Genomic DNA, 25,884 nt, shown 5'->3' on the forward strand with positions numbered 1-25,884 from the left:
GTGTGTGTGTGTGTGTGTGCGCGCGTGTGTGTGTGTGTGTCTGTGTGTGTGCGTGTGTGCGTGTGTCTGTGTGTGTGTGTGTGTGTGTGTGCGCGCGCGCGTGTGCGTGTGTCTGTGTGTGTGTGTGCGCGCGCGTGTGTGTGTGTGTGTGTGTGTGTGTGTCTGTGCGTGTGTGTGTGTGTGTGTGTGTGGAGGGTGTTTGTGTCCCTCCCTGACCCCGACACGACCCCCGTGCGTCTGTGATCAGCTGGGTCACGGGCTGGGGCGGGTGTGAGCGAGCGAGTGGCGAGAAGACAGCAGAGCAGAAGAGAGGAGGGGAGAGAGGCCGTCTCCATGTCACTGGGGCAAAAGGGAAGAGGATTTGTGGGCCTTCAAGGAGCGAACGAGAAGAGAGACAAGTTCAACACAGGCCTCAAACAACTCCATGTGCCCACCTGTATGGCATAATAAGCCAGATATGCTATGCTGCGCTGCGCTGCTGCCCCCCCCCCCCCCCCCATCTCCCATGTTTACCCAGTCCAGGCATGTATGCTTTAAGCCCAGGAGGGGTGCTGACGGGAAGCCAACTCCTCTTTAAAGGCCACGGACGACCTGCAGTGAAACGCAGTCGGATGCCAGTGCCGTTACTCAGTGCGGTTTGGCATTGAGGCCACCTGAGGCCAGCTTTTAAAGCAAGGCCCCACAAAGAATAGCCAAACTAAACCAAACAAAGACTAAGTAATCCTTCCCGTGTTGTTCGGAGAAGATTCTCACTTCATGGCCCTGGTAAACTGTATACTCAGGGCTCTACACTAACATTTTTTTCCAGGAGCACTTGTGCGCCCAAGTTAAAAAATTTAGGAGCACAGACAAAAATGTGGGCGCACAGTCAGTTCTGTACTTAACTTAGGCTACGTTTATACGGTGACGATGAAAAGAGAAGACGCAGAAGTGGCGTCGTGTCTTCATTTTTTAATTCGCGTTTAGACGAGCATTCTCAGGGGGAAATCTTTGTTTATATGAAGACGCACGAGTATGTGATATTCGATTGGATATGCATTCTAGACCGCTGGGTGGTGGTGTGATAGAACCCCGGTACGTCACGTGCAGACATTCTAATTTGACAGTTTAGCCAGAGAGGTAATCAAGGATCTTTGGTTTAGCCGTTTAGACGGAGACGCAACCCGGGTCGTCTTCAAAACTCTACACTCTGGAAGGAGTCTTCAGATTTTTGCGCACTTATGATAAAATATTTTGTCGTCTTCCTTCGCAATCGTTCTCGTATAAACGGCCCCTTAAACATAATCTAACATTACACTGCAGCAATGCCAGTGCACCAATTGCGAATATTAAGAATGACTGACAACATTTAGGCTACAGGAAATGGGATTTTAAAGATCAGTGCCTACTTTATTTTCAGTCTGTTCTATTTTCCTACATTTTGTTAATGTAAAATAGTATAATACATTGCCATATTTGCATTTAGCCTGTATATCAAGTATCCTGCCAAATGTAGGCTAATTTATTTATTTGTGAATCCATCTGTAGCTAATCCAAATATGCCCATGGTGACCTATCTGACTGCATACTGCCTAATACTACTACTAAAACAGTCAATTTTCTCTTCCACAAAACCCAACATAGGCTAATCAAGGATATATATATTTTTTATACTTTTCCTTTTTATTTGAAATATCTGCATTGATGGGGGCAGTAGGCGAACGTTAGGCCTACTTTCGTTTTGCACTTCAGCTTGTAGCCTATTCGGTGTAAACAAACAAGCATGCGTGGAAGCCTGGAGTTGTCAGTAGCGTTCTACCTTTGAATAAAATGGGAGTATTACGGGAAGCTACTTTTGTGCCTGTTCGCTACAGCTATATTTTGCATATTGCAGCAAATACGTCAACTGGGCTAAAAGGCATGTTAGGTTACCTTTCCTTCTCTCACTGCATTCTCAGAATCTTATCCTGTTCCTACGATATCCGATGAATTCGGTGGATAGAAGAACTATTTTCTTCAATTTTTGCATCTTGGCTGGCTAGTCTAACTTTCCACTTTTTCTGCGTGCTCTTGGATTTGATAGAAGCGACTACTAGCGAGTCACAACTAACGTTGCTAACGTTGATGGGAGGTGTAGTTTTTATGCTGCATTCGCGACGTGATTCTATGGTTTGCACCAGTAATGTTTCTTGATGTTGCGGTGTATTTTGTAGACAAACATTGACATGGTTAGAAGTCATTCGCACCAGTGCGCCTAAATATTTTTTTGCACTCGCACGTCATCATTTTTACTCGCATGTGCGAGTGAAATGGGCGCACTGTAGAGCCCTGATACTGTATATACTTTTACACACTCAACACACAACACACTCAACAGATACTCTCATAGGTGGTTCCCAAGCAGTCAAAGATAAGAGTCGGAAGAGCCAGAAATGATGAAATACAGATTTAAAAGGAAAACCTGACACACTGACTGACACACACACACACACACACGGTTTTATCTATCTGGCCTATCAGTTTGTCAGCGGGTTACTGTGTCTCTTACATCAGACGAGATTGCTCAATTCACTCTCTGCCCTCCACTGAGCAAGACGGCGAGATGCGGACTATTGGCTGATGATTAACCAGTTAGGGTTGTCTCACAGTCTGAACGCAAGCCAGGCTCGCTGGTCAAACATTCACCGCTTGACCGTCTCACATGGAACCGATAGGGCCAGTCACCGAGGCAGGCAGCGGAAAAAAGGGACTTTTTTTTCCCTAGCTGCCGAGTTCCTCGTCTGACCCTCTGCGGGTGACCTGCAAGGGGAGCGAAGAATGCGAGAAGGAGGTTGGAAAGAAAATGTTAAAAAAGTAAGGCAGTGTGGAAAAATCTCAGCGGGAGATCCTTAATTTAAAGAGAGGTATGCAACGCAGCCCCCGTAAAGCAACACATGCCCAACAAGCCAGGGCACTTTTCAGGGTACAATAAAACCAGGAGGGGGGAGAGAGAGAGAGACACAGAGAGAGAGAAAGGGGAAGCCAGTCTGTGTTGCTCACTGACCTGGATTCTTAGTGCCAAAAAAGGCCGTCTTTCACTAGCATACTGAGTCACTTTCTTGCTGTTGCCCCATCAAAACATTTCATTGGCGTAGTAGCTATTTATACAAACACTCATTAATTTATCCACAAGTTCAGAGTTAAAAGATTCAAAAGCATATTTTCTCATCTGATTCATGTCATTGACATGTATCAGATGACCTGCTAACTGAGCCACCATTGTAAAATCCCCATGCTACGTAGCTGTTTTTAGCTAATGTTAGCAGCAGCAACAGCACTGTCACCGTCATAGTCACAGTTATGAGGCACTGGTTGGTTGTGTTGCATAACCTGATGGATGATCAAAACTACTAACCAATACTCATTTGCATGAGAAGGCTCAATCCCTTGATCCAGTCAGTTGGGAAAGTGGAAAAGTTAATGTTCCAACTGAGAGGCACAGGTATTGCACTGAAATGTGACAACAAAAAAACAGACTAAAAAAACACTTAAACCACACAGAAAATCCCCTTGAGTAATTACAAGGCTCTATAAGGCTTTTTTCCCCCTACGGCTGTAAACCTAATGTTGTGGAAAAAATGACCCCAAGTGCGAAAAAGAGAGAGAGGCTGGAGGAAAGGGAAGCAATGGTGTGTGTGTGTGTGTGTGTGTGTGTGTGACCAACCAATCTCCAAAACTCCACTCACATGAAGCACTGTAGTTTTACACCTGGCCAGTCAGTCACACCGTACATCAGAACGGAACTTTCCAAAGGCCGATTCCTCAACACACTCTCACACTCACACACACACACACACACACACACACACACACTCTGCCCTACTGTGCTTTGTTTGACTTCTTAAATGGTGGGAAAATACCTGCTGTAAAAGAATAAATAAATAACTAAAGCCTAAGTTGGCATTGGGGGGTGTGTGAGGTGGAGTTCAATTGAATGGATCACAGGCCCCTGTGAGACGGTGTGGTGGTGGTGACGCAGGCCCAGTGACAGGGATGGGAGGCAGGGAGCCGAGAAGGCAGACAGGCAGGCCGGCAGGCAGGCCAGAGGCCCAGAAGAGTTTTCTCCAAGCCAGTCTGCTTGGAGACCAGCTGTTTGACAAAAGTAAACAAGACTCGGAGGAGGGATGGAGGGGGGTGAGGAGGGGGGGGATCCACACTTCCTGCCCGTTTGCCCGCAAACTGCGTCACAGGAGCATTCCTAAGTCACGAGATGTGAGCAAGAGCTCTCTCTCTCTCTCTCTCTCACACACACACACACACACACACACACACTTTTACCTCACAGACTTTAACCTGAATACACCCTGAAGAAAAGGACTCTTGTTTCAATAAAACAAAAGTTGTTTGATGAGTGTTCTTTGTACCCGTGACAAGGCTATGATAGACAGGCAGGGTGGGCCTGGAACACCACATTATGACATACAGGGAGGTTCCCTACTCTGGAACACTAGTATCCATGGCATCAGTACACAAGAAGGCAACAAAGCTCAGAGACACAGAGCGGGAACTCGGGTTAAGAGAGAAAGAGAGGGAGAGAGAGAAAAACAACACCGATATAGCTATGCTAAAGTACCCATCCAAAGAACAAAGGTCCATCTACAGTCACACCGAGCCTTGTGCATTTACATTGCACAGGTAAAATGTGAACGAGCTCATGCCCATCTGATGTTACATAACAGAAGTACATTTTCAAGGTCAATAATGTATTGTGTCCAGAAGAGGGCTGGTCTGAAAGACATTCAAGGAAATCTGTTGGCATTGTCATTTATGGGAAGGGAGTGCGAATGGACTGGAGGGCCCGGAAATTTCCATGATCAACATCTCAGGAAAGTGGACCAAAAATAGAAAAGGAATTCGAATAGTAAAGAATAAGAGCTACAATAGCTATCACCATTCATACAACAATACAGTATAATAGTAATAACACAAATATACCGTAGGTCTTACTATATATTGAGACTTAACCAAAGTTGTTGAAGAGAACAATCATGATACCTACACCCCATGTCTACCCCACAGGGAAAGATTAATACACTATATTATGGTTCAATTATTGATGATGTTTTGACAAATAAGCTCCAGGCCAAACATAATGAGTACGCAAAGGGAGTTACATAATGAGGGCGCAGACACTGAACTCCTGATTGAGTTTTTTAAAGTTACTTCCTACTGAAAACAGCTGACATTCCTAACTCAAAACACAAGAAGACTGCAGCCATAACTAGCATGTATGTACATGATTATATACATGTATCAACAGTGAAAATCCATTCATTTCATACAACAGCTTAGAGCAAAAGGGTGACGTATCAGTATCAGTTGTGACCTGACACATTATTTCTGAATTTCCTTACAATCATGAGGTCGACAAAACTGATTCAGTGGTTAGTTTCTTTATAATGCTCAAAACATGTCCTTCTCAGCCTTAAAGGTTGTATCAGCGATTTCAGGCCCAAAAAAGGCCCAAACATAAATGATCACATTCATCTAATCGTTCCTAACGATCCGCTAGTTGTCTGCCCCATAAGCATCTCTGTAGGCAGCCTAGGCTCGGAGATCTGTACACAAAAACAATTGCTACCAGCAAGGGTTGGCAACCCACTCAAAGGCAAAATAAAGTGTTTCAAACAATAACAGGGGAGATGCGCATTTAGGAGAGTTTTAATTGCACGGGAGGGAGGGGGAGGGAGTAGCCAGCTAGCTCTCTGTTTTGTTTGAACATCAACAGAAGTGACGTATCCCAGCTATCGCTGATACAACCTTTAATGATGTTCTCCCAATCCATTTTACCCAAGCAAATGACAAGAGGACAAACATGTCTGAGCATCGTATTAAGTCACCCTGCTCTGGGTCCCTTTTCGGACTCTACAGGGGTAGAGCTCAATTGTCCTTCAAGTCCTCCACACCTCCAGTTCACTCTGCCTCTATTCCTGCCCTCTCCAGCCTGTCCAGCGTCATTCCCGTCTCCCCTGAGGAGTGTGCATCTGCTGACACTTCAGAACATCAAAGCCAGGGCAAGAAGCTGCTGGGCTTGGCCACACATTTGCTTACCTTTCAGGTTTTTGGGGTGGTTTTGCTTGGTGCGCGGCATTTTTTCTCAACTCCCCCCCTGGGTCCTCTTCAGCCACTCATGGTCCGGAGAGACGCAGAACGTAGAAAGAGGGGGGAGAGGGGGGGGGGGGTGGAAGGTGAAAGGCGTCACAGAGAGGAAACGGAACAGCAGCAGAACCTCTTCTCCACACGAGAGGGGCAAACGTAGTTCATCTGGGGCAAAAGACAAAAAGAACAAGAACTGGAGAACAAGAAGACCAAAGGCCTACTACATGCAAACTAAACGCATTTGACTTTTGTCAGACCCAATTATCACACATGGCCAGTGCTATGAGACACAGCAAAACCATCCTTCCTAAATGCCTCGCTACTTGAAGCTCATTCAGTCTAATTCCTGCAGGTTGGCAAGTCAATTAGTCTCTTCTGACCTAATCACATCGCACAGCTGTGTATCACTCTCACTCACTCTCTCTCTCTCTCTCTCTCTCTTTCTCACACACACACACACACACACACACACATATATAAGGCTGCATGATCAGGTTATCTTCTCAGGCTATCGTTTTAGGTGGGGCGCTTGGTTTGACGTCTTTGGGCAGGTTGGGCACCTCTCTTCCTCCATCACGCTCTGACCAAGAAGGTGGAGAGGTGGTGATGGTGGGTCCATTCTGCACAATGCCCTCCTGTGTGTGCCAAACTGTCCGCGCTTCGGTGGGCACCGCACTGGCTGTCGGCTCCAGGGGCTGGCAAGAGTGATTTCTATCGGCCTGCATCTCCTTGTAAAAATTTACGACACGTCAATTCACACCGGCTATGCAAACACCGAAAGGGGAGCCGGGTCGTGCTATCTGCCGTCAGAGACCTTTGTTGTATTGTTTCTCTCATGCCCTTTTCATACGTGCTATGGGGTGACAACTAATTATAGTCCCTATGCAAATTTGGGGCTCAAAAAACAACAGCAGGCCGAGAAGGGGAAAGCTGGTGTTAAATGTTACCCTAACCTCAACCTTTTCTAAACCACAGCCATGGAAAATGTATACGTATAGCTCGCTCTGCTCAGAGCCAGTGAAAGAGCATGCTACTGCACACAGCTGCCTGTTGTGTTCAGTTCAGCCACCTACACCCTGCACTACATGAGGTTCAGAGGAACTGGGCTTGGGTTTCAGTGCACCTACAATGTCTGACAGGATCTGATTTTGGCTGCACACAGGACTGCCAGATACTGTCATGCATATTGTGTTGCTGTACATTTTATTGTGTGATGTTGTATTTAACGTCAGGACTTCTGTTGCTGCAGCAATGTGTTCAGTGCACAGGGCTCTTCTCGTTTTTCTCGGGCTCCCCAGCAATGTTTCATTTGGCAACATTACATAACACTTACTACAACTCGAAGATTCTTCACCATGCAGCGGTACATGTGCAAGGCGGGCTACGGCAATGACATCATCTCACTGTGGACTCGGCATCAACGTACGTACAGCGCATGCACCAGGTCATACAGACAGCGGGGACGACGAAAGTCACCGAATGAAACACGCTGAGATAAACACTATTTGAACCCTACATGTGACGCACTATATGCATTCAGTTGAAAGCGCAGAGACGGCTTATGATTCACTGATCACAGGACGTGTCGCGTATTTACAATAATATCCACATCAAGGCTGTCATTTAGCCTACCTGTCGATGATGTACCGGTCCACTTTGACAGTCTAACGACCAGAACAATGTGTCATTGGACGTTTTCCATGCCCACCCCTTCTCTGTGTATCTTTCTGTGTGTTCATTTTAAATAAATGTCGCTTTGCTCAGAAGTTTCAATCGTGTAGGCTGACCTGCTAGTTGTCAATGCCGCCGCCAGATTCCACGTGTTGGCCAGTTAGCCTTAAAACTATCCAATTGTTTGGGGCTAATAGGGGTAAATGCAGGTTGATGCGAAAACAAGGTGTGGAAATTGCGTATTCCTCTGCTCTGTACAGACACATGAGTGCGCGCTAACAGAGGGAGGAGCCGGGGAAAACCCCTTGGAATCTGCAACAGGACTCGGAAGGGCACTTCCCTAATTTGACAAATTATGCCCAACTACATGCTACCTAACAATTTCAACCTCTCACTATAATTATCTGACTTGTCTGGAACGCCACGTGTGTACATTTTCCCTTAATTACGACCCGAACGCTTCACCTACCTGTCGAGCGTCGCCTCTGAAGGAAAGCTCTGTTGCGGACTTCATAAACATTACAGACACACGCTCCACCACACCACACCACTCTACATTAGAATGCAGCAGGCGTCTACTCCAAAACATTGCGAGAGGCAACCGCAAAAACACGGAGTGGCTCAACCTTCTGCATAAACATTCTCCATACCAGCCGCGATTTCCCGCATGCAATCCCCTTCATGTCCACGGATTCTAAGATACATTAATGGAGTATAACGCGTCCCTTGTTGGGCTATATATTGATATGACTAGCCTTTGGTTTGCTTGCTACATCATGGTCCAACAACAACCGTTGCAGCCACACGAACCCCCGACAACCAACACCGCAGAGCACGTTAGCCCACCGTAACCTACATCTATAAAAGGCAACTCATCACTTCATGGTCCAAAATCTAAATACACGGAATAATTAATACTTACAAATGCAGTCTTAGCTGTTGTCAGGGATTTCCTCTATCTCACACCTTAACGGTAAGGGGGAAAGGTCTGTTTTTTTCTCTCCCCTCTCTCACTTTCTATTGCAGGAAACAGACAGGCCCTCTGACGTCAGCGGGGGTCCCGTCTCCGCCTCTCAACCAGAGGAAACCAACCTAGGGAGGCTCGTGAGGTGCGAAAGGACATATGAGAAATGTGTATTTATTACCGAATGACTAGAACGTCAACATATACACAGATATGACGATTTCTAGACCGCACTTTTAATGGATTTTATCTCCGTCTAAACGCTATGTGAACCATAATTTAAAAGTAAATGTAAATGTCGTTGCTCGTGTCTCCCCTTCGGCTTCCCCCCTTCGTACATAGTTTGGGACTGACGGTTTTCCCGGAGGTTCCTTGTTGTCAGGTCACGTTGTGCCCCTCCGCTACTCGCTGGGCTTTCCCATGCAGCCTATCTCTCAAGGCAATGGCGAATCCAATCAAATTGAGACTTTCACTTCGAGTTCGTATCCGTTGAACATCTTTGTGGAAGATTAGGGGAGAATGCACGGTTATGTAATTTTGCTGCTGGAGGACGCATTCGTAGGCTGTTGTGCTGTTCAAGTATATCTCATCTCAGCTATACGCGCATCAGGTGACACGCCACATTTACGGCGAATGTCGATTATTCTGTGTCTTTCTACACATAGGCTAGGCCCTGTGTATATTTTTAAATACTATCTACAGTTGCCCATTTCTAACAGAACCGAACGGTTGGAAAATAAAGAAGCTCAGCAGAAGCACATTTTTACCCTTGTGTTTACGATGCAAACGACATAGTGAATTTTAGCAAAAGCCAACCTAAAATATATGTAAGCCTAGGCTAGATTAGGTCTAGGCTATTCAGTAGGCTAAACAACATATTGTGCTAATGCAATTCAGCATGGAATGGAATGCAATTTAGGAAGTAGGCTAGCCATGTCAGAAGATGAAAAATCAAGTGGACCAACATTTAGCCAAAACCCTCTAGAATAAGAAACAAGAACTTGCTTAGATTTTATGCTTATGAGAGTCTAGCCACCACCTCTTGGCATTTTACATTCACATTTGTGTGGGCTGCAGTCTGTGCAAATACGTCAACACAAGCTAGAGCTTTTGTTCTGCAATGACATATCACACAATGTAAAAGGTCACTATTTTTACAATGACACTATAAATAGCCACAATCTTAAGCCAAAGTGACATTCTGCGCATCCCATATGGTTTCCACAGAAACTTGTTGCTGAAAAGTGACTAAAAATATACTATAAAAAGAATATCCTGTTTTCTCTCCTCTTTTTCTGGCTGTCTTTTTTTCTCATTATTTTCTAACCTGTGTCGTGGCTCCCCAGAAAAGCCTATGGAGAGTGTGTCATCCCCGAGGGGAGACAGACGAAGTGATGTCACAGCATGCTGGATGGCAGGCAGGCGGGCAGGGATATTTTTGGATTATCTCTGTGACTGGGGGAGAGTGCCCCGCCCTTCAATTTGTCGACGCAGTTCAAACATCCTCTGTGGACGTAACCCCTCAAAAGCAGCTGAAGGGGAGCGTGGGGGGGGGGTTAATAATTTCTACAAACCCCCTTTACTTTGTGTTTCACTTGAGATGCGTCACGCTTTGATCACGCAATCTCTTCGTTATCACTAGGAGTAGGCGCTGCGGACTGCAGAGACTGTCACAGAACAAAGCAGGCACATCCTCACAGACCCTGTGCTCTTTGTACCCATCTCGACTCTCAGCCTTCTCCTTCTCCTGCTGTGGGAAACTTCCCAATCTCTCCCCACTCCACTGTTCCCCTCCAGAGGGGCTTCCTGCTCTACACACGCCTGATGCCAGGATATCGGATTAGCAAACAATTTACACACAAGTGTGTTTGTGCTAAGGCTAAATATAGAGTTGAAATATATGGGGTAAATATTTACACAATCGCCGCATTTCTGTCCCCTGAAGGCCGCAGCCCACATGCTTGGTCGAATCAGCCGATTGGCTGGTTCTGTGTTTGTTTCTCCAAACTCTCAGGTCTGCCAGTTGCTGGAGAGAGAGGAAGGCTGTCAACCAGTAATCCATGTCCTGGTTGGCTGAGAAGTTTTAGGATTCCAGAACATTCTGCAAAGCAACACCCTCACCAGCATCCCAGCCTGAAACCTTGTACACCTATGCAAGGCATCATGGGAAAGCTGAGATACACAAAAGACACATTTATATTTATTCATTTTAACCAACATCCAAAGTACAGTAAAATGCTGCTAAATGTATTTGCATTTAGTATGTCTGCTCCCTGGGTGTTCAACCTAACCCAATGAAACCAAGATGTTTTTACCACCTTGCTTTATGGGTAGTTGAGCTACAACAAATAATGACCTGTACACACACGCCCAACTAAACAACTCCCACACTCCTGGACAGAGCCAAGTGTCTGATGAGTCACTGAAATCTTATAGTGTTTCTGTGTTAGACAGAGGCCAGCCTTCCGGATAACATCTCTGAATGTCTCCAGGGGATTAGCATGGGCCAGGGGCTGCCACTCTTATCAATCAGAGGCTCTGGCACAGACAACTCAGTGTAGTTGTACACACAGAGGTGTGTAAAAACTGCTATATCCACTGATTTCTATCATCAATGGCCAACGTAAGGTGAAGTGCAGGTATAGCCTGATGCAGTATTATCCATCCACGCACAAACACACACAAGTACACAGAAACACTCTGCAGTATAGGAACAGTATACTCTCCTTAGCTACAGTAAAAAGCCAAACCCCTTGGTTCTGTAAATGCTCTGTAGCACCACCCAAATATCCTTTTCTGTCATTCTCTACTACCACTTTGCCCTGTGATGCTAATGGACTGCTGGCTTTGGGTGGCTATTAATAACCTGGAGGGGGATCAGAAAAGCAATGCAGCTGTCTCCAGAACCATCCGCCCAAGCGCAGCGGAAACAATGGCTGCTTCTGTGCAAGCTAGGCGCTAGCCGTTTAGCCTTTCAGAGAGAGCGCTGCTCAGAGTAGCTTGTTGTATAACCCAGCGTGCATTTGTTGTTTTTTCTTTCCCCCTTCCTGGTTTGAGAAATGTTCAAATGGCTGGGAAGGGTTTGGAAGCCCCCCTGAAGAAACCTAGATGAGGAAGCACTTTTTTCTTCCTTCTCAGCGATGCAGGTTTTTTTTTTTGTCTTATTATCATAAGGCAGATAATTGAACATTCTCTTGTAAGCATTTTCCTCTGTGTTTTGTTTTTAATTTTTCCATTTCTCTCACTCTTTCTCTTTGAATGTGTGCGTGTGTGTGTGTGTTTTGTTCCTTCACAGTTCACTACAGTGAAGGTATGTACTGTATTCATGATGCTTCTGTACAAGTTCTACCAGTGCTATGTTCAAAAAGCACATCTCAAGGGATCCCACTGTTATATAATCCGTCTGTCACTGTGTGTACTATGCATAGCATCTCTGGAATATCATATGTGGGAAAAGCTCCATTTGCTTCAATATAAATCGTTTTTCATGGTGAGATGGTGAACATATTACATACATCGCATGATTATACATTTTTCTTTTATATAACCATGATCATTTTTTTGGAACTATAGGATGTAATGATCTGAAATTTGTTCTAGGGCCCACACACACACACATTTATTTGTGTGTTTGCCATCACAAGTAGGCTGTTCCCTTGTAGGTGACAGCTTTTGTATTGTGTATACATACAAAGCAAACACCTTGCATGGTGAGTAATTGCCCATGTGTGTTGCATTGCACATGTATGTTGGATCTAATTATGTAAGCATGATCATCTGTCAGCATGTCTGTCTGTGTGTGCAAAGCCATCCAGAACCAATCGGGGAAGCATCACCTCCCAGAGCCTTAAAGCTGGCTGCTTTGTTTACACCGTGCACGCCGTATGATATTACATAACCAAGACTGTTGCCACGGCAACCGGCGACTCTGAGGCCCCTCCCCTTCAGCTCATCTACTATCTACCCCAGCTCATGCGAGAGAGACAGAGAGAGAGAGGACGTTCTAAGGCCACATGAATGAATGACTGCGTGATCTAAAGCCATGCGACACACCCCATATAATAAGATGTTCATCTTGCGTATGTGGATGTTTTATTTCTGGGGGGTGGACGTCTCCCGCACATGCAGGATCCCACTGATGGTCCAGTCCAGTGGTGCTGATAAGCATATATCATTCCCAGTAAACGTTCCCCGCTTCACCACATGAATTTATTATCAAGGTGTGCATGTTCTCGGAAAACAATTCATCTAAAGACTCATTACAAATGAAGGGTAGAGAGCCATTTATTGCATGTTTATTATGCGCTGCTCATTGCGTCCACTGCAGATATATCCTCAGATCTACAGTACAGTATTGCTACTGCGTGTGATGGGCAATTTGTTTTCAGCTCAACCTTGAACAGCTTTTCAAAGCTTCAAAAACAATTTTTAAAATCAATGTGAGGTTTTTACCACACAAGACATCATTTTCTCCCTAACATGTCTGATTCCTCCATTTCAAGCCTTGCCTGATGACGCCGTCACAGGAAACACATCAAGGTCATGGTGTGCCCTCCTGCCCTGACAGATGGCTTCCCCGACACAACAGACACACATCGCCTGTCTGTTCCGGAAGCTTCCGTGGCATCCTGCACCCGAATAAGAGAAAATGCTGCTGCATGCGCCCAGGAGACCACAGAGAATGTGCTCTGATGTATATCTTAAAAAAGGCAATGGAGGAGAGAAATAATCCAAACACACCACAGCATACACCAGATTTGAGGTCTGACACAAACGAATACAAGATGCAGAAAGCCAGATGCTACTGTGAAGATATTGTGTGTTTTGGACACTGTGGTTAAATAGGCAGCATACCTGTGATTTATCAGATGAGGTGTTGCTTCATGTCTTTTCTGTTTTTAGCATCCCATTTCTTTGCCCCCATCCTCCCCTTCCTTCTCCCACGGGCACCACACTGGCGTCTTTCACACAGAGTGACTCACAGATGCTCCCCTGCCAGTCAGTTCAGCTCTTTTCACATCGAAATGCTTCGGGGCAAAAAATGGAGGCATAAGACTTATCTGAGTCAATGTGAGCAGGCAAAGACAAAGGCAGTGTGATTTTTTTACCCCCTTTTTTTTTTTTTTTTTTTTTTTTTACTCAACAAAAGAAGCCTGTTTCTGCCCCCGCTTCCCTTTTGCCCAGCGTTTTTGAAAGTTGTCGTCAAATGTTCGGATCAAGACAGGGGACGTGGGTGTGGACTTAGTGTAAAGATTCTTCTCAACAAGCAGGGTGTGGAAAATGAGAAATCCTTTTATGCAGACACTGAGCTCCCCTCGAGATAGAGAGTGTGTGTGTGTGTGTGTGTGCGTTTTGAGACGAGAGCCTCATGATGCATAGAACAAATCTGCCTGTGATTCATCATGTGAGTCTTGCATGACTGTGTGTGTGTGTTCCCACATGTGTGTGAATGTATATGTGTATGAATGAGTGTGTGTGTGTGTGTGTGAGGTGAATACACAATGACGAGCCTGACTGAACTTGCCTCTTTGTTCCTGTGGCTGTGTGTGAACGTGCTCAGAATCCTTGACTAACGGTGGGCAAGGCGTGAAAGCCCAGAGGTTGTCCCACTGTACGTGTGCTTCCCGTGTGGTCACATCAAGTTCCAGTTTACGGTCAGGGATGGGAGAGGGAATCTCTGCTCTCTCGCAATCATGGCCACCACCTTTGACTCTCTCTTCTCTCTCTGTCTCTCTCTCTCTTTCTCATCACCCCATATTGTTGTCCATCTTTCTCTCTCCCTCTCTTTCCGCTTCTCTCTTTCTCTGTCTCTCTCTCTTTCTCATCACCCCATATTGTTGTCCATCTTTCTCTCCCTCTCTTTCCGCCTCTCTATTTCTTTTCTCTCTCTCTTACAACCCCCCCCCCCACACACACACACACACCAAGCGGGTTGGTAGTTGACTGCACTGGGAATGTTTGTGGTTCCAAGGAATGATCATTTAAGGACTAAAAATGGACCAGGCCAGCGGCTCGGACATATGAATGCAGTAGTCTTTCTCTCCGTGCCAGCTGGGCAGGAGAAAATTATCTTTTTTGCCAGTGAGGACTGAAAAAAATATATAAATATATATTATCTACTGTGGCTCTAATGTTAAAGTCCTTACCCTGCAGGGTAAATAACTTGACACAGCCTTGTTTTTTCTAGCAAAGCGTTTCTGCAAGTCTGGCTGTGGTGAACCATGGCTCTGTCATCCTCTGAGCCAATGGCTGAACTCGGCTACCCACAGCGTTCAGACAGCCGTCCAAAAGGGAAGGGGGAAAAAAACAAATCCCTTCATTTGACTGTCAGAGAATGACCTGGATATTTGAACAAAAAAAAAAATATGAGGAGAAAAGCTGGGATTCTCGGAGCACTTGTTTCATGCCAGGCCACAGTTTTTGAGATGTGCCCTAGTTCTGTGTGCATGTGTGTGTGTGTGTGTGTGTGCTGGTAAATGTGTCTGAGTGCTTCTAAGTTTCTGTGGTTAAGAGGTTCACAGAGCCTGTGTGCATGAGTGCTTGGTGTAGAGAGTGTGTGTGTGTGTGTGTGTGTTTTAATAAAACAACTTCTGCCTCTGAAATGCCAGTAAATGTGCTCAATAAGAACCTCAACTCCCAGAGTGCCCTGTGTCTGTATGGGAGGTGAACCTCTGTTTCTGTAACACAACCAACCATGTTCATACCAGCACGATGCAGGTCTGCAGACTCAAAGACACTGGGTGAACTGAGTGGTTTGGAAAGAGCCTTAGTGTGAGTGTCAAAATTTCCAATCAAATCACTTCGGAAAAGAACATGGTCTGAGTTTGAGGGTATGGGAGTGTCCTGCAAGAGCCTTCTAAATTAGGACAGCTTGAGGACCCATCCAGATAAGATGCTCTCTCTCTCTCTCTCTCTCTCTCTCTCTCTTCCCCCTTTCTCTCCTTCCCTCCCTCCATCAGCACTTTTTCTCTCACTTTCCCTCCTCCTCTCTCTCTCTCTCTCCTCTCTCTCTCTCTCCTTCCCCTCTCTGCAGCCTTCCCTGCCGGGAAGTGACATCTGCTGTGACAGGGAAAGTATGATGCAGGGGGTGGGCAGACGGCTAGTATTTCCATGGGCCTTCCTCTGTGAATTGCAACCAGAAAAACAGCACAGTAGAACACTCAGAGCCTCCAGTATTCATTAACGAACCCCGGCGCTCACAGGCACAACTGTAACACAAATCAACTCCGAGCCTCATACCACAAGCCACACAAAGCTGTACCAGACCAACAAACTACAGATAAACCAAACCCTGTACCAACTCTGGATATGAGAAGATAAGATGAGGAGACGATAGAAAGCCATTATTGCACCATTCTGCTCGTTGTGGTCATTGTTATCTGCCATCATTTGTCATTTAACATCTTCAAATCAGTGAACTTCTTCCTATTTTATTCTTTCTATAAGATACATTTGAGACAAAATGTTTATAATTTCCATGCAAAAAGTACTTTGATTACAACTGTTTGATTACAACTGTTTGAATTGTGTATGCAGGGCCAATGCAAGGTGTTTTGAAAGACCTGTAGAAATGGTGTGTGTTTGTGGGGTGCGCCGGTGACTGCATGCAGTCGTGGGTCTCCTGCATGCAGTCGTGGGTCTCCTGCTAGACCTGGCCTGCGCAGTGCAGGGCGTTTGGAGGAGCCTATTGAGATGCTGTGCTTGTGGGAAGGGAGGGAGGCTGGGGGAAGAGGGCAGTTGGGTGACTGAGGCGGGTCCCTCGGCGGAGCCCATATCAGCAGATTTATGGTCTGAGCGGAGCACTTAATAATCCTTCTGCAGCTCCACAGCCTTCACAGAGACTCTAGGGACTGTCAGACAGACGCATCCCCACACGGGCTACACACAGAGAGAACGAGACAGAGAGAGAGAGAGAGAGAGAGAGAGAGAAAGAGAAGGAAGGGAGGGAGAGAGGGAAAGAGAATGAGGAGAGAAAAAGAAGAGAAAAGAAAGTGAGGGAGGAACAGTCAGACAGAGAGAGTAGGGAGAGGGAGAGCAAGAGAATTAGAGGTCACAAGAGACAGAGGGAGACATTGGTAATAGGAGAAGGGCAGAGAGAGGAGAAGAGAGGAGATGAGATTTTAAAAAGTAAAAGAGAAAGGGGAAAACATTGGAAAGCAGTGGGGTCAGACATTTTAGCCAGTGGGCCAGATTTGTTGGAATGAGACCTCCTGGTCATTAGAATTTTTTTGCATGGGTAGCCAATTGTTTGATGATACTCAGTTACTCCACCCACTGATGAGCAAACAAAGGCATATACGTTAATTGTGTACTGCTGTCATATACTGCTCCTTCTTTCTTTTTCAGCAGCATTGAGAGTATGTGGCTACACCTACATAATGTAATTGCCAGTGCTGCAAACCACATTTTTCCTTTTCTGTAAATCCCTTCCTGCGGATGGTTTGTAGTGCGAGTTTATCATCGCATAGAGATATTGTTTATTACACATAGTCGATGACACCCGGATGTGAATATTTCCCTTCCCAAAACAAGGGGTCTGAAGCCGGCTCCAGGGCCATAGCTTTGACACCCCTGGCGTAACGAAACAAGAAGCACAAGAAGGAGAGAAACAGGCAGGGAATACAGCAGGAGAAAGAAAGACAAGAAGAATGGAGAGAGAAAGAATAACAGAGGGGCGGAGAGAGAAGAGAGAATGAATGGACACTGAGGGGGTCAGATGGACCCACTGGAAGGACCCAGGAGTCAATCTGTTTGTGACAGTACCTCTCAACACGATCGATTTATAGATTGGGCCTTGTCACATGAAGAGCAATCGCACCTGTGTGAGGGGGGGGTAGAGGTGGGTACCCTTTCTCAGGTCAAACGCTTCATGAATATGCCTGTCCTGTTGTGGTTGCATGTTGGCAAGGCAGAAATGTGAAGGACAGACCTGTCCCCCCCCCCCTCTCTCTCTCTCAGTCCAGCCTCCTCACCCAGTACGTGACCAGAAGGGTAAATAAGTAGCTGTGACTACAATACATGTTCTTCTATCTAGACGGTCTATTACTGTCTCTCCACTCCATTGCTACAGCATGTAGGGCCCTGCTGAAAAGGACTTTCATTGGTTCAGGTAGGTATCCTTTATGTATAATGTGACTTTAGGTAATGCACTGAATACCACATTAACTTTTAAACATAATATACCTTTTCTATAAGTACAGGTGATTAAAGATGGTCATTAAGGTTGGTTCAGGATTATGATTGGGGTTTGGATTAATGACATGTATTAATAGTATTTAGAGCCCACTTATATGAGGAGTGTATAGTGCCATTTGTTCCTTATGTAAGAACGTAATACAAACACTCAATATGAAGTGGGACCTAACCTGTGTTAATTACAGTGCATGAAAATGCACTGTACTGTTCTTCCAAGGCTTCTTCTTCGCAGTTAATGCAGCTTCAACCGTTTAACGTAGAAACTTCATTCAAACTATGTTACGTAGGTCTTACTTAGGACATGTGGGCTTTGTATTTTTCAACTTTGTAACTTTTATACTTTTTAAACTATTAATTAAAAACTACTCAAAATTTCCCCATAGACTTAACATTGGGCTGTGACATCACAATAGAGCCGTTAAGCAATTAGAATCCTATGGCAGGTGTTCAGGCCACCTGGATCAACTGCCAGTCTCAGGCTTTAAGCATACAAACTGGCTTTATTAAGACTACACATCCTGTTTTACTGCTTCCTCTGCCAAAAACTGTTTCAAAATAAAAGTCCTCACTACAATATTTCACTGTTAAACAATTTAACCCTTTAAACTACTGACCTTTTTAACTGTTCAGCCATTGTAACTGTTACTTGTCATCAACTATGACTCCTACCAAAGTCCTTTTAGGCAAGTCCCTCCACTCGGCGGCCATATACCAACATTTTATGGGCACTCATCAGGCACAGTCTTTGGGTCGAACTGCGCGTGCACAAGGCTTCACGACACCAATCTTGCTCCAGCGGCGAGATCACAACACATGATTGGCACGATGTCTTCACAACACACCATATGATCAGAGAGGGTTAAAGCGGAGCTAGTAATCAAGGATCTTTGATATGATTGGCTCAATGTATTCACATGTCGACGTTTTGCCGAGGAAGGAGTGGGATATGTGTAGACAACGGCCATATTGGCGTGACAAACTAGCCCCATGCATTTCTATGGAGTATTTTTTGAGTGCCGTGTCTCCACATTAGAAAGTCTCTGCTCCTACCCACTGTAGCTAGTTAGCATGGTTAGCATAGTTAGCATGTTAACATTGTTAGCATTGTTAGCATTTTTAGCAAAACTGCTAAAAATGATTAGCTAAGTTAACTAAGTATCATGGTTAGCATAGTTAGCATGTTAGCATTATAGTTAGCATAGTTAACATAACTGCTAAAAATGATTAGTTAGCATGTTAGCATGCTAGTTATCATAGTTAGCATAACTACTAAAATGATTAGCTAGGTTAGCTAAGTCACATGGTTAGCATAGTTATCATTTTAACATTGTTAGCATGCTAGTTAGCATAGTTAGCATACCTACTAAAAATGATTAGCTAAGTTAGCTAAGTCACATGGTTTGCATAGTCATTATTGTTAGCATGCTATTTAGCATTGTTAGCATAGTTATCATTTTTGACAAAACTATTAGAAAACATTAGCTAAGTTAGCTAAGTAACATGGTTAGCATAGTTAACATTGTTAGCATAACTGCTAAAAATGAATAGCTAAGTTAGCTAAGTCACATAGTTAACATTGTTAACATAGTTAGCAGCATTAGCATCATTAACATTTTTTAAAAAACTGCTAGAAAACATTAGCTAAATTAACTAAGTTAAGTAACTTGGTTAGCATTATTATCTTTGTTAACATAGTTAGCATAACTGCTAGCAAACATTAGAGCCATTCCAACTGTCAGTTATTGTCAACTATCTACCTAAATAATTTAACCATTTAAACTATCCACCTTTTTAACTGTTTAGTCATTCCAACTATATTAAACCTCATCTACCTTGCAAATAATTTAACCATATAAACTATCCACCTATTTAACTGTTCAGTCATTCCAACTATATTAAACCTCATCTACCTAGCAACCAATATAGTTTGTTTTTACTCTGTATAATATTTTACATCATATTTTTGCATTTTCATGCACTGTATTTCCTTCAGGAAATGCTTTTCTAGTCTAGTTGTAAACTGGAGTACCAAACTATTTGAGTGTGGATTACAATGGTTAATGCAGGACCTGTGCAATCGAAAGTAACACATCAGTTATAATTTCCAGGTCATAAATACTTCAGTTACTATCAGCGCCATAATTCAGTTTATAACCCCATGATAGATAAAATAAAGCACAACAGCAACTGAATCCTAATCATATATGACAGTGGTCCCCAAACTACGGCCCGCGGCGCCACCTCATTTTAGGTGGCCCCCCAAAATGTCCGTGGTATATAGGATCCGGCCCGCACGGGAGTACGACATCGTCAAACTATAACCTCCGTAATTTCCCCCATTCATTCTCTATGGCGGGTCTTAACAGTACACATGTAATACTCTTTTTGTCCACTGGTGGTTGTTTTGCAAACAATGTAAGAGGCCTCTGCTGACTGCATCAGTGCTCAAAGTATTCTAAAAGTTTATCAATTAATTGTTAATAAGTAACTTCTATTCAAGTCATAATTCTGGAACTTTCTGGTATAATTATTTATATTTTTTATTCACTCGTTCAAATATTCATACAGAGTTCACAAAGTTCTCATCAGGTGAGTGAAAGTTAGAATGGTGGTCATTTCAGATGTTTCTGCCACCACTTCACAAAACTCATAGTTTGAGAACTTTCAATTATTTGTAGGATATTGCTTGTTCACAACTGAACTTTGCAACTGTGTATGCAAAGTTCAGAGTTCAAAATATACTTTTGGGACTCCCTGCTTATAGTTTTGAGAATGCTATTATTAGTATTATTTCATTTGAGCTACATTTTACACTGATATGGCAAGATGGCAATATAAACACAGATAACAATGGTATTAAATTGCAATAGCCTATAGATTAAATGTAATGGAATATTCAACTAAGGTAGACTGCCTTTGTTCACAGCGCTAAGCTATTTATGGTTACTGATATACTCCGAGTCTCTGGCCCTCTCTTAGAGCCAGGCATAGTGAGCTGGCCGTCGGAAGAAAAAGTTTGGGGACCACTGCCCTATAAGGATCTCAGAGTGTCACTAATATTGCATTTGGAGATCCATTTGAAGACACATTGTGCCACCGCTCTCTCTGTGAAACTCAAACACACTGGCGCCCTCTGTAGGCTGTAAAGAGCCATGTCCACAACAGTCATCTCGGTGACCTGCCAATGTGCAGGTTTGATCATCTCACAAACTATAAATATAATTCTAATTGGACCAGTCAGTGTTCCATATGTGTCATGACACGTTATAAGTTCCCTATACAGCTGGACTAGAGTGCTATTTCTTACTTGCCAAATGTGCTGCCACATTTGATTTAAATCACAACCTTTGTGTCTGGAGAAATAACACCTTAATAATTTCAGCTTCAGCTCAGAAGGATTGACTCGCTACCAAGGGGATGTTTAAATCTGATCTGCACAGCTATTCATTTACTAGCGCATTAAAGTATCTAATGGGAGCCCTGATGCATATAAAATGCATAAGTGTAGATCATTACTTTTTATATAATGTGCATTAGAAATACACATGAGGTTTTAATGCGCATGCCTATTCTTTAATTTTTCATAGGAAAATGCTTAATACATTGCTATATCAATGTGTCAATGGTCATTGGCTTATTTTTGTGTGTGTGTGTGTGTGTGTGTGTGTGTGTGTGTGTGTGAATGCATATATACAGTATGTGTGTGTGTGTGCGTGTGTGTGAGTGTGTGTTGTTGTTATCGGGGAAGTGCTTGTTGTGTTGAGGGCGAATGTCTCCTTTACTCTCATCTCGTCTTGAGGATGCGCAGCGGCTCCTCAATAGGCCGGTCCCCCCTCCTCTCTCTACTGAATTATAAATTCCCCCGTCACACCACCCACTCACCAGCTTATCTAAGAACAGAACACACAAATATGGACTCCATATGGGCCGTAATATCTGTGTGTGTGTGTGTGTGTGTGTGTGTGTGTGTGTGTGTGTGTGTGTGTGTGTGTGTGTGTGTGTGTGTGTGTGTGTTGGTATGCAGTAATGTGTACGTCTTGTTTTCATGTGTATTTTTACCCAGATGGGGACCAAGACAGCGATGACTCACCCCCCCCTCTGAGCTTTGTTTGAACCCCCACGGTACGCCCAGCGCAGAAGATGCCTAGCAGAGATGTTGTGTTGGTTGAGACTAAGCCCAGCTGTGCGACTGGGTTGCCATATTACTGTTGCTACCTTTAGCCGTCTTTATCTTCAGACTCACCTGCAAGTGATGTAATTCATTCAAAAGAAAACTGGAGACGCTACCTTTGAGAATGCTCAAGTAAAACTGAATTGCAGCAATAGTGAGTGATGTAACAATGTAGGATTAAATGATGTGCGTGGTGTCTAAAACACATTGATGTATTACAATGCTCTCAAAATAGTTTTAGAAATGCAACCAGTTTCCATGTGGGTTGAAAGCTTTGAGAATGTTGGACACAATTCCTCAGGCTTGTGTCATAGAACCTGTTGAAGGACACAGCAGTCTTCATCTTGGGCCTTTCTATATCATTGAACCGAAGGCTATGAATCAGCAAACAATATGATATTAAGAGCAGGATTATAGCCGTTTTTTTTATAACATGCTGAATGAAAGTCACAGCCTCTGGCAAATCAAGTGCGGGATCACCGCAGCAACGAGTATGCTGCAAAAGCTCAGGGAGTTATAAACTAAATGTCAACTGTAGGTCGTGCTGGGAAGCTGTGAACAGGACATGTTTACAGTCTGAGGTTTCACCAGTACAATCTAGTATAGTCCATTGAAGTTCAATTCAATTCAATTCAATATGCTTTATTGGGTTGACCATTTGAAAAGGAAACAGTCACCTTCACAAGGTTGCCCTGACCTTTATTCTACGAAGGCAGAGGAAGTGTTATGTAAGGTCAGGAGATGAGGGATGGTCATGGGAAACAAGAGGGTACTCTTTCTTACCGTGATGAGGGTCGGAGGTGTCCTGATGTTGTCAGTGAGCTCCATCTTTTCTCTTGTTAGCCTCACAATGGAAAAACCCTTTTTTTTTTCTTTTTATGGACCTCAAGGGCAGAACTGAGATGTCCATGAGGATGGAAAAGTACCTCTTTGCTTTCCACTCTCAAGAAGAACTTTTTTTGTGGTAATGATGACCACTGGATAAGTATGCATTTGATAAGTATGAGGATAAGTAGTAGGATCTTGAACAAGCCAATGTAAATTCATCACTATGGATGCAGTGTGAGGACTTCGTATGTGACACCTGACAAAAAGAATTGGATCATGCTATCCATTTTGTTGTATGGTAGTTGGTAATTGACCAATGCCCTCTGGTGGACACTTTAGGGACAGAAAAACATGACATGTTAATGGGTGACCCTCAGCTACTTTGATGGATGCTTCACATTGATTCACTTAATGAATGCTTTAATCTAATGGAGATTCAATTATAGTATGTAAAAGTGCATGAGTAAGTCTACTATTTAAAAAAAAAACCCTGGCAGATTTTGTCAATGCACTCTGACTAAATGAAGATGTGTATAACAAAACCAGCACAGCTACAACTACTATAACACTGGTACTGGTACAACTGTTCCTACTTATACTGCTACCAATATTGCTACAACTTATACTCTATACTACTCCGTAGAGGGGCACCAGTAAGTAAGTGGATCCCTTGATTGACAGGTGCTGAAACCCCCTACTGCTCATGCTCAGTTTGCCCCGTCTCTGGGTGACACGCGCGGGCAGCTTGCCTGTCTGTCAGCAGCTTTGGCGTCAGCGTCTCACTAGTCACACCGCCAGGGCACGCGTCCATGACCCCTCTACACAATGCTGCGTCGCGCCCTGCGTCGCGCTCTGACCCCTACCCTGACAGCTCACGTGCCCGCCGAAGAAGGACACCTCGGTGGGCGCCCATCGGGGCGAGGACTCGGCATTGTTTCGACGAGAGAGAGAGAGAAAGGCGTCGGGTAAGAAGCCGAAACAATGGAGGCAACGTGCAGTCCATTTTCTGAGAGCCTCTATAAATAGGATGAAACACTGGGCCCATCATAAATCATGGCCAGTGGTGGTGGGGGGGGGGGGGGGTGGTGAGTGGTGGGTGGGGGGGACGGTCATAGGGGGACGAAACAGATAGACGTCGGCCAGGCGACCAGCCGCAACCTAAGTTATGATAAAGCGGATATGAGCTCTACTGTGGTCTGCGATTTTATTACTGACACCAACACAAATGGGGCCAGCCCATGGGGCCTACTAAATGACACGGGATCGGCTGTTATGTTAAAAGGATTTGGGCCAGTTCCAGCTATTGTTGGGAAGTGTTTCCCCCCCCCCTCTCCCCTCTTTCTTTCTTTTCAATTCAAGCATAGGCATGGTCTGTGTTGCTCCATACTTAACTCCCTAAAGTATTTCCTGAGAAGGAAACAATAAGACAATAAACACAAGTGCTCGGACAGTCTGGCCAACGCAGGGCCGATCTGAGGATCTACTGATGAACTATCAACAACAGAGCATGAATCACTTTTTAAGTAAACACACATCATGGGGAAATATTATGCTATGTGGAGAAGAAACATTCCGACTGTCTGGTCAGTTCTCTGTTATCTATGCTCAACTATATCCTGCTGGATGTCAATAATACTGCAAGTTTCTTTAAGTAGTCTACATTGGACTCACTGCCTTACCAAGTCCACAGCTAGACTTGTGTAAGTGTGATCTTGGCCTTTATGAAAGGAATCACACTTGCCCACTTGTGCTTTACATTTTCCAGCTTGTCAAAGACACTAACATAGAGGCGTTGACACGTTGATACACAATTTATTAACATAGAGGCGTTGAGCTTTCAGTACACTGTAGTTATAAATACGTCACACTCTTTATCTTTCTCTTTTCATTGGTCCTTCATGTAGGCTGCTTCTTATACTATTTCTGTTTTCATTTTGTCTCATGGAATGTGTACCTATAACCAGGCATTATGTCAATTCCGACACTCAAATGAATGCATTAAAAATTAATATACATTATATCGTATACATATACTCTATATAAAAATGTAACTTTTGGGGACAGCCACATATAACTCAGTTGCTCATAGCCCACCTAGAAACTGCAATAATCTCTATAAGCTCCACTTTTTTGTCTACCTTGATAATGTGTCATTTGTGCTTAAATGCTTATATTGATTAATTGACTTCTTGCTGTAAGGAGGCTTTCAATCAGAATTATGAGACCCAATTGCCTCATGGGTAGCTTAGTGAAGTCATCTGTCATCTGAGCATCTGTCACTAGACATCAGTAATTCTTGACGTCCTCCATGTCGATGTGTGCAACAGTGACTGAAGTTAAGATACATTTGTCCAGCACATATGATGTTTTTTTTTTCAATGAGTGCCAAGAATCTAAATGATTTTACTGTAAAGCAAAGTTGAATTCCTCAGTTGGAATTCCTTTGGGGGTTAAATCCACCAGCTCCCCTCTGATCTTCCCCTTAAAAGTATGTCTGGGTGCACGTGCGAGATATGCATATCATAGCCAGGTCTCTATATCCTGTTGTTTGTGCCTTTGCAGAAGAGCGTGCGTTTCTCACATCCATCCCTCCATAGATCCACAGTAGAAATGACCTCAGAACGGCAGAAGATAACAGGTTTCTGAGAAAAAATAATCCTCAGTCAGAGATGGATTGTTTGAAGTACAGCTCACACGGGTTTAACCACTTCCGGGTCAAATGCATTCTGGCATCATTTGTATGTCCACGTGTGTGTGTGTGTGTGTGGGGGGGGGGGGGGTGAGAGGTGATAATTGACCATACTGTTACATTCCACAGTGGAATTCAAAGCGAGCCAATGGGGAAAACAGGATGTTGGTGCTGCATACACAGGAAGTAGAATAGCTGACAGGTGAAAATGTCCTAGACGTCAACATGTGCTTACACTTGGAGTGGACC

At 44.2% G+C, this 25,884-nt stretch overlaps 2 protein-coding genes across 4 annotated transcripts in view; both read right to left on the reverse strand.

Moving 5' to 3' along the window:
• Window positions 1–8,815, reverse strand: part of hivep1 (HIVEP zinc finger 1) — a 59,971-nt gene extending 51,156 nt beyond the window's left edge. The window contains exons 1-2 of one of the 3 annotated variants that reach the window (XM_042076257.1): window positions 8,711–8,815; window positions 6,070–6,282 (exon numbers count right to left, since the gene is read on the reverse strand). In XM_042076257.1, the coding sequence (XP_041932191.1) occupies window positions 6,070–6,109 (40 nt within the window). In that variant the 5' untranslated portion in view covers window positions 6,110–6,282; window positions 8,711–8,815. Of the gene's footprint in view, window positions 1–6,069; window positions 6,283–7,749; window positions 8,032–8,257; window positions 8,492–8,710 lie in introns of those variants that run through there. The other 2 variants (XM_042076258.1, XM_042076260.1) reach the window with 2 other exon arrangements.
• Window positions 8,816–16,553: 7,738 nt separating this feature from the next.
• tmem170b (transmembrane protein 170B) overlaps window positions 16,554–25,884 on the reverse strand; it is a 28,052-nt gene continuing 18,721 nt past the window's right edge. Inside the window, exon 4 of the transcript XR_006026087.1 lies at window positions 16,554–16,567. The gene's annotated coding sequence lies outside the window, so the exon portion shown is untranslated. The remainder of the gene's footprint in view (window positions 16,568–25,884) is intronic.

This window comes from Alosa sapidissima, chromosome 21 (assembly GCF_018492685.1).
Source record: "Alosa sapidissima isolate fAloSap1 chromosome 21, fAloSap1.pri, whole genome shotgun sequence".
Taxonomy (NCBI): Eukaryota; Metazoa; Chordata; class Actinopteri; order Clupeiformes; family Clupeidae; genus Alosa; species Alosa sapidissima.